The 11,687-nt window shown below is 33.6% G+C and overlaps 1 protein-coding gene across 2 annotated transcripts; it reads right to left on the reverse strand.

The window, feature by feature from the left end:
• Positions 1–228: 228 nt before the first annotated feature.
• LOC123538656 (alpha-(1,3)-fucosyltransferase fut-5-like) lies at positions 229–8,452 on the reverse strand. Of its 2 annotated transcripts, none has more exons than XM_053530539.1 (2): positions 8,258–8,452; positions 229–1,851 (listed from the first exon to the last, which is right to left on the reverse strand). In XM_053530539.1, the coding sequence occupies exon 2, from the start codon at positions 1,832–1,834 to the stop codon at positions 461–463; it is 1,374 nt and encodes a 457-aa protein (XP_053386514.1). In that variant the 5' UTR covers positions 1,835–1,851; positions 8,258–8,452; the 3' UTR covers positions 229–460. The 2 variants fall into 2 exon arrangements, with proteins under 2 accessions (XP_053386514.1, XP_045178836.2); XM_045322901.2 differs by having other exon boundaries at positions 229–1,854.
• Between the last annotated feature and the right edge of the window lie 3,235 nt (positions 8,453–11,687).

The following is an 11,687-nucleotide window of genomic DNA, read 5'->3' on the forward strand; positions in this document are numbered from 1 at the left end:
GGACGGACACGCGCACGCATGTACATACACCGACCCGCCAAAAGTGACGAATATAGCAAGCTCAACGCAAGCGGGCTCGACAATGACCCACGAGACCCGCGCAAAAGTGTTTCATGTGCCGTTGCCTCTGTCATTCCCAATCGTTAAAGTTAATGTAATCAGGTTTGGCTTAAGATAATATTTTCCAGTTTTAAATACTTTGAAAAACAATAACATTAGACTTTGATGTTTCACGAGATTAGCTGTCTTGAAATAATATTATATAAATGGAAAAGGTATCAGTGGTATATAAATTCCCCATTTAATCAAAGACAGACAAACAATAACAGGAACAAGGAACAAAATAAAATTCCAGCCCATCCTAGAAATAAAATAGACACACATTTTTTGTGTACATATCATAGCTCTACAGATAAGATATAGATTCTCCCAAAATTATTGCCAATTTGTATTATAGCTATCATATATCATTACTTCTAATACAGTCATGTCTGTTCCACCAATCATTTACATTTGCGATGGATTTTCGATATTGGTTGAGATTGTTTAATTTATAACACAAGTTACAATACGATATCTGAGCGTGTTCTCGTTCTTTTATGACAGAATAATGATCCTTCAGCTTTAGAATGTTTGTATATTCTTCTTCGTTTGCACCCACTTTGTTCAGATGTTGTGCAAGTTCTTTTGCTGAATTAAACGCATTGGTATCTATAAATGTGCCCTTCGGAAGATAATTTTCATAATGAATAGCACCTCGAACAACAATAACAATATCTCTTGTGAACCACAGAAAGGCTTTTTCCGTAATGTAGTCAATACACAAGGAATTTTCGAATGCTAAGTAGAATTTGTATTTCTTAGCCCAGTCAGTGTCACAATCGCTCCGTTTTGGACATGAAGACGACCTGTTCATGTTACACTTTCCGACTTTAGTAACATTTGTGTACTTCGCTAATTCACTGGCATACACCTCACGTTTGCTCGGTGTCCTACAATGGCTTACAAACCAAAGTGCAGTTTCTGTCTTCTGACGGAATATATCACTATAATTCTTATTAACGTCGCCGGTATAATTACTGATTACCTTCTCGTCTAGAGACGCATTCATACCTATATTTCTAAAGTTATTATTAATTTCTATGCTCTGAATGACATAGTTTTTATCTACTTTATTTGGAATAACAGAGCCATAAACGTATGGAATATCGGAGTCTATTCTATAAGTCATGGTCCAGTTAAAATAATTATGGACTCTTTTCTCATAAGGGTTGGTGAATCGCAGATATATGGGCGATTCTACTGTTACAAAAATGAAAACTTGATTCTTATCTCTATGTTTTGGGAGTTTATTTGGTACATTGTTTCCCTGAATAAGAACAGCGTCTGCATCTATAATTCCTGTTGTAAACGGTTTGATATATACAACTTCACAGTTTTGATAATGGAAACAACTGGACATATTTAAACTTCTCATGTGAGCCTTTATTAGTCCATGATATACATGGTAAAGCGCTATTCGCAGCTTTCTTCGCTTAGGTATATAGTGAAGTTCTTGTGAAGCATCTGCGCTTCCATTATACTTTGAATGTTGACTAATTATTTCATTTAAAGACTCTTTTACAATACTTGTTCCAGTTCCGTATCTTGAATATTTCATTTTATTAGTTACCACTGTTTGAGAATGTCCACGCACGTGCACGGAATATTGCGATGTTAACACGACTGATGTTCCAAATGAAAGACGATCACTGTAGTACGTTTGAAGTGCCAATATCAACATGACAGTCAATGTTGAAGAAATAAACAGTTTTCTTATTCTTGTTGTTTTCATACTTTTCTTTTCACCAGCTTCTGAAATAAACAGACTATTATTAAAAGAGAATAATAAAAACAGACTATTATTAAAAGAGAATAATAAAATCAATGTTCGTGCTATCTTAAAGGTGTTTAATCACATTTGAGCAACATTTTGTGACAGTTTTTTTTAATTTTTAATATATTCTGCGAGAGATTGATTTTTTTCAAGAAGTAAGATCCTTTTTAGAAATGTGTGTTTTATTATTTTTTATGAAATTTTGTAATTACTCCCCTTTAACTTAAAAGTATTTAAACGTGCAATACCACTTTTGATTTCAATACAAATTCTAATTTTACATTCGCATTTGATAGATATTGGAATATTTCAACAATCAAGAAAAGTTTTAAAACAGTGTGTAGCTTCGGAATTAATATATTTCCAATCCAAGTTGCGCAACCAAGATTGGTAATGGGAGGTAATAATACTTCTACAAACTTGCTTTTCTAATGAATTTCGGCTAAATGTCAATGTACATTTTTGACGAATGTAATAGCTCTTATTACATGTTTGACGTCGCGTGAGTTAAATAAAGCCGTTACATAAAAATAATAATACACTGGTGTAATAAAGCTTTGACATTCTCGTCGTTTTAAGTATAGGAGACATTGGTCAAATTGACTTGTTTATAATAGTTAAAGAAAGTAATTTTTGATGTTACGGCAGGAAAAGCTAACATGTGATAAAAAGGATATTACATTTGTGACTTTTTACATTGAATTTATTAAACTCGTTGAATAAAATTGATAAAATGCTCGGCAGAGCCACGCATTTGATTATTTTATTCAACTCGTTTAATAAATTCAGTATGAAAAGACTATCGTGTAATATTCTCTCTATATATCTATATGACTTCTTTTAAGCAAAGTATGTTTATTAAATTGTTACATATGCTAAAATAACTCTATCTTGGTTAGGCAATCAGGACAGGAAAATCATTTTAAAAATACCTCCAGTGAAAATCTAACATGGCATTGTATTAAGCAGAGAGTGAATACAAATAAGTGTAGATGAACATTTGTTAAACTTTCGACCAAACCCATGACTTGATCAAGATCTGATAAACCATCTTTAAACTGAGGCATTATTCAACTGAGACAAATTTCAAATTTAATATACACAGCTTTCATTTGATGTTCTTCATCATTTTTAGTTTTATTTTAAATTGTGATCTCCAACTTTGAAGACACATTCTCTGAAAGAAATATTTGTATACCTACTATTGTGAAAAATAGAACAAAAGTTTAATTTACAATGTATATAAAACCTTTAGCAATGCTCTCTATTTACTTATCTACTGATATAAATAAAGTTGGAGGGAAACGACATACGTACTAACAGCGCTTTGATGGTTAGAAACCCAATAGATGTAGGATTTGATTCGACTAACCATATTATCAATATGATACTGTGCTTTGGTGATATGTACATTTATGCATTCAAATCCCCTGTAAATTAAAAAGATGTGAAGTAAAGGCATGAAGTCAATAGTTACCCGTAGTAAATTACTGCACCATTGCTATATATACAAAGTATGTCGATTTTTTTTACCGGGCATGAGTACTTCTAAGTTTGTGATCAAGTTCACGGCTGCCTCAAAGGTGGTTATACAGTAGGCCGAATTTCTGGTCTGTAACGATAATGACGTCAGAGGTGGTAAATTATTCCGCATTGAACTACATTGTACAGCGGATACATTCGAACTAGTTGTGTGACAGTCTATTCCTGATTAAATTCTGTACGGTTACATAGAAAAGGTGATTTTGATAAATTACCTTCCAAAAATGGTTGCGAATATAATGATATGTGGGCAGATTCGATTACAAATTTATACCATTTGTTAAGGCAGTTGTCAAATATGCTTCCAGTTTTTAATGGCATTACATATTCAAACTGTATTTACTTTTACATAAATTTCATAGGGTGTAGGAGACACACTGTATGGTAACTATACCAGTAGATGTATGTTTATATACAACCAATATGACCTTATCGAATGGTTTTGATATCAATATTATGTAACTTGGATTACAACTAAGTTAACATTATTACACGAAAGATGGATATCAAAATTGATAAAACCAGATACACCACAGTTTTCTCTTTCACTTATTTCTGAGATAGAGGTAACCTTTTGGTGGTCCTTGCTATATATGGATAGCATGTAACCGAGGGAAAGAAGTCCGCTGCAATAATCCGACATGCAGTGCACAGGTTCCATAATTCTGTTTAGCTTTTAACAAATATGTCCCTATTTTGACTCTCAATTATGATAAGGTTTATGTATATAAGCATGTATATCATGTATCATCATAAAATGGAAACATTATATGGCTACAAGATACATTTAAGCAAAATTGTTGGTCCTTTTATACTTTAATATTTCATTTTGCCTTCTTTAGTGACAAAATGAATGCAATTGAATAGTCAAACTTAGATGTCCGCTTTAAATTTATTATTTGTCTATTTTCAAGGTATACATATCCACAGATAAATATAAATAACAACTATAATTTACTATATATCACCAGTTAGTTATAACATCACGATTGTTTATATATGTATATATTCGTTATGAAATCATTTTCAAATTTATAAAAGAAAATAGTAAATAATTGATTTTTTGTTGCATTTTAGATCTCAACAACACAATTATAAGTCATATTGTGACTTTCTAATTTTGATGGCGGAGGAAGACCCGACGTTTTCGCTCCGCGCCCCCGCTAAATATAGAGTTTTTACCCCGCGTCCCCGCCATTTTAACTTGTTAATTCTCGTGTTTTCGCTCGGCGGGTTCGCGGGGGCGAAATGGCAGAAATCAGCCACCAAACGGGTGGGCACGAACCTTCTGCAAGCCAGATAGATGGCTACCTCACACGAGGCCCCAATGTATAATTAAATAGGCAAATAAAAATCAATTTGTTACGAAGGTTCCAACAACCTAACTACATAATTTTTAAATATAGGAGACAGCAAACAAAGGTTTGATATTAAAATTAAATTATGGGAGCAGCAAAGCTCGACTATTCAATTTCATTGTGTTAATCAAGATTTTAAGCACTAAATGTTTAATAAAAATAAAAGGACTTTCTGGATGAAGTATTTTCGAGGTAACAGTCACGACTAGAAATTTTCAATATTGGTACCTTGTAGTAATTCGCCATATTTTCAAATACAAAGTTTGGGCAGAACATTTTTCTAACATTTCAAAATTCAGGATAATTCAAGTTAAATTTAAATTAGTATTATATAATGTACAGCTCAATTCCTTTTATTTTACAGCTTATTTCTACAGTCTTACTAACTGTTTTTAGTTGTTTAATAATACCTTAAAGATTACTCCATAGAACTCACAGAATCATTTATCTTTTCTTTGTAATTACAATCCTTAGAAAAAGCAGCTGTTGCTATACTAAGTCTTTGAAAAGATGATATAAATTTAAGGTGTGTTCATTAAACACCATAGAACAACAAACTTTCTACAAGGCTGGCATCGCCGATTTTCTGTAGTTGTCGGGGAATCTCATTCAAATATCTAAAGATTTATCAGTGTTCTACTTGGGAAACAGACCAACATAGAGATGAGGATGCTATGATTGCTGACTCACAAGACAACCAAAAGAAAAAGGAGCAATTGAAAAAACAAGAGAATAAAAATGTTGTTGAAATTTTCAAGAGCGAGAAGTGAAAGACACGTTATGGGCCATTATGTACTTATATCAAGAGTATTGGAGTTACTTCCCTTACACTCTCGGTAACATTTGCAAAAACACCGATATGTGTCGATATTCTGTAAGATTCAATGAGAATAAACTGAGTTTGATTAAAAATGGTAATGTTTACAATAATAAGATTTGTATACAATGTTCCCTGTGAAGTTTGGAATATTTTACAAGTGTCTGGCAGAATACATGACTTTTTAATTGTCACTTTAGAATACAGAGGTTTGAACATGTTTTGGTTCGTTAACATTTAAGCGAGAGCAAAAGGGTTGCGAAACATAAAATGGCTGACATCTGTATGTAAACAAGATACAAAAAAAAAGAAATTGTTATTTCAACATTCTTGTTGTCATTAAAACTGTGCATCGAGTGGACGAATGTTATAAAAAGTTATTGATAAGTGTAAACTGATATTTTTCGCTTTTTCGTCAACGAAATGTTTATCAAAAAATCCATCAATTTGGATGTTTTTGGGTCAGGTAAACTGTACTTTCATGTTATACTTTTCTGGAGGCGTGTGACCTTATTTCATTCATCGTAGATGAATTAAGAAGCCGCATCGCCAAAAACATTTGGGGTACGAATGCACGTAAGTTTGATAAACTTAATGTACAATCAAAATGGTTGGTTTTAGATCAATTGTGTACATATATTTTGCACCATCGGGGTTAGTTTTCGCATCCAGAATATATATACTGGAAGTTGAATGATAGCACAGTCAATTTATTTTGCGTCAGCTTCAATCATGTTCCTTTGTGACAGGAATTCAATTCTGTTTAAGATTTGCCTTTTGCTTTATTTGTGAAGTTAATTTTTTCAGTTCGAATATGCCACGTTACAAGACAAAGTCTAGACTAACGCTATACTTGAAGTAATAAACATATCATCAGGCAGTTACATTTTGAAATACTACAATGATAACAATAAAATACGGGAAACGTAATAAATATGCGGTGTAGCAAACTTCACATGAACATTCATGACAATGCTTTGAAATTCATCAAACGAATATCCCTATGCACATACAGAAAAATCCTGTAGCAGACAGAAACAGATACTGTTCCAATAAGATGGAGAAAATAACTGTCAATATAACTAAGTTACTATAACTCACTTTTGCAAGACACATGAGTTAATGAGTAAAATTTCAATAATTAAATCACATGACATTGTAATAACAGTATAGAATAAATAATAGAAGCTGCAAAAACAAATTACTCGATCTACTCACTGGTCATTGATGAAAACGGCGATATAAGTAAAATAATAAATTTCACCAAAAGTTCAACAATATACATATAATAGTTTATAGCAAAACCGTGTCTTAACATTATTTTTACACGATGCGCGGTTATACGCCGTGCGAAATAATTTCACGAGGGCGCAGCCCAATTGAAAGTATTTCAAACTACATATAACCGCCCGAGTGTATATTTTTCTAAATGTCACGTCGACTTGACGCCAACATAAAATTGCTGAGATAATTTAAGCATTGCTAAACATATTAGAATTATGACTTTAGTAATGCAGAAATGGTCTTTTGTTTAAAAACTGCCACCGTTTATTTGGAGTGCACACTTAACTTGTGTTTTGCTATACAGGTTTAAGAGTTTAAGCCTAATTCATAACACCGTTAATACACTACATAAACATTATGTAGTAATTTTCCATATTTTCAAATATGTAATTTGAGTCGTGTACACCTTTAAAGGTGGATAATAAAATTTCCAAAACCAAGTGTACTTTTTGGAAAAAATTGAACCCAAATACGAATGACAAAAAGGTTGACGGTCTTAATATTACATACGGATTGACAACATTAAATTTACAAACAATGCCCCTTCGTGCATTATTTCATCACGAGTGGACACTTGCGTATAACCACTGACCTTCCGTAAGCCAGCTGGATGGCTTTCTCACATGCAGAATTCAACGCCCCGAGTTGAGGCCCGAGGCCACATCGATGAGGGGCAAGTGATTTGAATAATATTAATTCATATAGGTTGACCAGTCAAATGTTTTAAGTTTTTTTCAAATACACCTATTCCCTTTGATGAATGACCTCTAAATATCATCCAACAAAGGGGGTAGGTGTATTTGAAGAAAACTTGAAACATTTGACCGGTCAGCCTATATGAATTAATATTATTTGGTACATGACGTGATATCTTATTGAAAGAATCATAGTCTACTGGTCATGACTCAGGATGTTGAATTTTCTACTCTTGGATAGTGAAAAACATTATATGTACCAATATTATAGTTTTGGTTATGCTTGTAGCAGGGTGCGTGAAGGAGGTTTCACATTTCATTACGAGACTGCTATTGTTTGCTTTTCATGCTTCCAAGGGATTTTCCGTTAGGGTTAAAGTCACACCGACGAATTGCCATCGTTTGCAACTACAGTACGAGTAGGTAGAACCACCGACCTGAATAACTATAAACTCCATTGATATAAACGACGGTTTACATAATTTTTATGTAGAACATATAATTAAAACAAAAAAACATCAACGTTATTGCTTATTTCTATATAATTCAAACTTATATTTTGCGTTTAAATTCTCGGTTTAAGTTATGCAAATAAATCTGTTTTTAAACAACTATGCAAACTCGTTTTGACAATTTAAATGAGGAAAATTAGATAACAACAATGATGAAGAAAAAAAAATCTCACCTTACAATCTTCAAAAATATGTACATAAACCGTTATTATGTTATTTGTATTCAAGTCAGTCCGAATATCCTAACTATGTATCTTTGTTCAATATACTGTTTTCATTCAATCGTTTTCAACAGCAAACTTGTCATGTATTATGAATATATGATTCTAAAAGGGACCTTGAAATGAAGGATAAAATAAACAGCGCGCAATTGTTCAAATACATTTTACTAGCGAATACTGTCATTATCATAATTTTAAGCTGATAAAAACGCTAAATGTCAGCTGGTAGTTGTTTAAGTTCAATGAATGATTTTTTTGTATTTACTTGTGTGTGTGTGTGTGCGTGTGTGCGTGCGTGTGTCCGTGTGTGTGTGTGTCCGTGTGTGTGCGTGCGTGCATGTGAGAGAGAGGGGTTTCTTTAGAAAAATTCTAAATATATGAAATCACTTTAACATTAGTATACAACAGGCAAGATTCTGAGAAAAGCAGGGTTGTTTCACAGCTTCTGTTGTACCACTGCCAAAAATAATAAATCAAACATTATGTTTCATTCTGTGTAACATGTTTTCGTAGAAACTGATCATTTGAAGAAATGTCTCATAGATATCATAAAGCGCAACAACATTGAATGATCACATGAATGTGTGGGCTTGTTCAAGTATATATTATTTCCATTTTGCTATTGCCGTTTTCATATACGACCATGTCCTATCAGGATTGTTTAGACATTTCGTTCCGGTTAAAACTTGGACTTTTTTCTATATTTTTTTTCTTCTTCATATCTTATCAATAACACCATCATTATTATTATTATTATTATTATTATTATTATTACTGCTAATTCAATTTACTGTCATTGTTACAATTTCTGATAACATCTATATGGAAAATATACCAGTAACTTATGATTGATGAGATGAATTATCACATCAGCTTGTTTTGTTACAATATATAATATGTTAGACGAAATACGTTACTAAATATGTAAATCTTATTTCATGTTTATATGATTGTCTCAGAACGAAATAACAACTGATACTACGCGCCTTGAATTGTCGTCTTTTCGCCGCGCATAATATTAATACCTATTGTTTATTATTATGTCGGCGGCGTTCATCCTCACTTTTTTACAAACGACATCCCTTCTGAAACCATTCGGTGGAAGTTTGTGCAACTTCGCTTGGATATTCCTTGGATGATTATCTACCAAAGTTGTTCAATGAATTCTATTTCATTGAGAACTCTGGTTGCCATTGCAATCAAAAGGGAAACTTAAAATGTCTTCTTTCCCAAACGTGCAAGGCCCAGAGCTTACATATTTGCCATGTGGCATTGTCTAATAGTCCTTTACCAAGGTGTTTCAAATAATGCTCATAAGACATAAATTAGCTCCGCCAGGGATTTAATTCTTATATTCTTAAATTCATATAGGAAAAACTTTGAGAATCTTCTGGGTTAAAACATAATGACACCCTCGGCGTAGATATTTGGCCTGTAGCATTTGGTAGTGGTCCGCTACCAAGTTTGATCCAAAACGAAGATCTGAGAATAACCCATTCACATTCGTCTTTTGTATATTTGGGATTTCCAATATTGCTATTTTTATTTTCGCAAATCTATTTTTATTTCAACTAATTAGACGACTTGTTCGAATGTCAACGAGTAAGAAAAATTGCAGTCAATCCTGGGCTCGAATCCGGGACCACTCACTTACAAAGCAAGTGGCCTACCGACTGATCTAACCGGCTATCTGACAAATACGACATAAGAATTGTAAATATCAAAAATCAAGGCTAACTATAGATTTGCAAAATGTTGTAAGTTAAGCTCTGATTGGCTAGCGAAAGGGTCGTCAGAACGAGGCTATCAATAGCTCGTTCTCAGATCCTAAGCGTAGCGTAATAGGAGATGTGCTTTAGTCAGATTGTCAAATAAGGCATCTGGTGTGTTTCCTGGCTGCAAATATCGTTTTTCTTTTAATTCAAAATACAAGTTAATGATGCTGGAAAACTGGGACTGACTCAAACAGTATTGAAACTATAATTATGTTTACTCTCATTTGGTTTCAAATAGCAATCTAATATATTTATCTGGCTTTCAAAGCATACAACAGGAACAGTAAAATAAAGCAATAAATTAAAAGTTTCATGTAACATGCCTGAGCATTTTTTCAATTTCACAATGTACAAAATTATAGTTTCATGTAACATGCCTGAGCAGTATTTCAATTTCACAATGTACAAAGTTACAGTTTCATGTAGCATGCCTGAGCAGTATTTCAATTTCATAATGTACAAAGTTACAGTTTCATGTAACATGCCTGAGTAGTATTTCAATTTCACAATGTACAAAGTTACAGTTTCATGTAACATGCCTGAGCATTACTGACTAATCAGGACATTCCAGTGTTCCAGCTAGTATTATAGAAAGTAATAACCTTTCAAGTTCACAGTGTACAAAGTTCCATGTTCATATGATTATCTAACAGCTTTATTTTTTTTCATATAGGAAGAAATTGCTGACACAAGACGTCTGTCCTTTTTGAAGATGTTGGCCATTACAGTTTACTCCCACAATTTAATTTTACTTTGGGTAGCATGTTGAGGGTTTGTGGTGTGAGTAGACATCGGTGATCAGTCTTAATTAGTTTCAGTGTTGAGAATACACGTTCTGCCTCTGCAGTGCTGAGAGGGAGTGTGAGTACAACTCCTACCAGATGAGCTACAAGTGGGTAGGAAGTGGACAGACCCTAGTCAAGATGTTGTTTTCCATGGAACAGCTCAGCCAGATGTCGCAGGCTCCTGTTCTAAGCAGGTGTGGTGGTCAGAAGCTCGGTGAACCTTCCACTGTGTCTGAAGGCCATCAGCACTCATCATGTACTTGTCTGCTAACAAGTCCATCTCAGTAATTCATTGACGGTCCTGCAGGTGACATAGGACAAGGGCTGACAATGCTTCCATAATATCACAGCCAGTGAATCTGCGGGTAATGTTTTCAGTTAGACTTGACAAAAAATCGATGGAGGTGATAGCATGATATGTCATATTCAGTCATGATTGAAGCTGCCTTGACTAACCACGTACCATTCTCTGTTTTTTTTTCTTTTCCAGGATGCGCAGAGTCTTGTTCACATTAGCATCGGCCATGCCAAGGTTTATTCCTTCGGTCTGGAAGAAGCAGCTAAGTGCAGGAAAATGTGGAAGGATGTATGCCAGTAAGAGAATGGTGTACTTATATAAGAAAAAAACTTAAAAAATATTCTTGTATAAAACCAAAAGGCCTAGAGCTGATATGTTTGGAATGTAGCATTGTGTAGATGTCTTCTACCAAGGTTGTTGAAATCATGTACCAATTTGAGACAAGTGAGCGATATAGAGCCATCATTGTCCGGTATTTCAAAGTCTGATAGTTTACTGTCATTTGTCCTTATACTCTCTTTAAG

The sequence above is a fragment of the Mercenaria mercenaria genome, chromosome 18 (genome assembly GCF_021730395.1).
Source record: "Mercenaria mercenaria strain notata chromosome 18, MADL_Memer_1, whole genome shotgun sequence".
In the NCBI taxonomy this organism is placed as follows: Eukaryota; Metazoa; Mollusca; class Bivalvia; order Venerida; family Veneridae; genus Mercenaria; species Mercenaria mercenaria.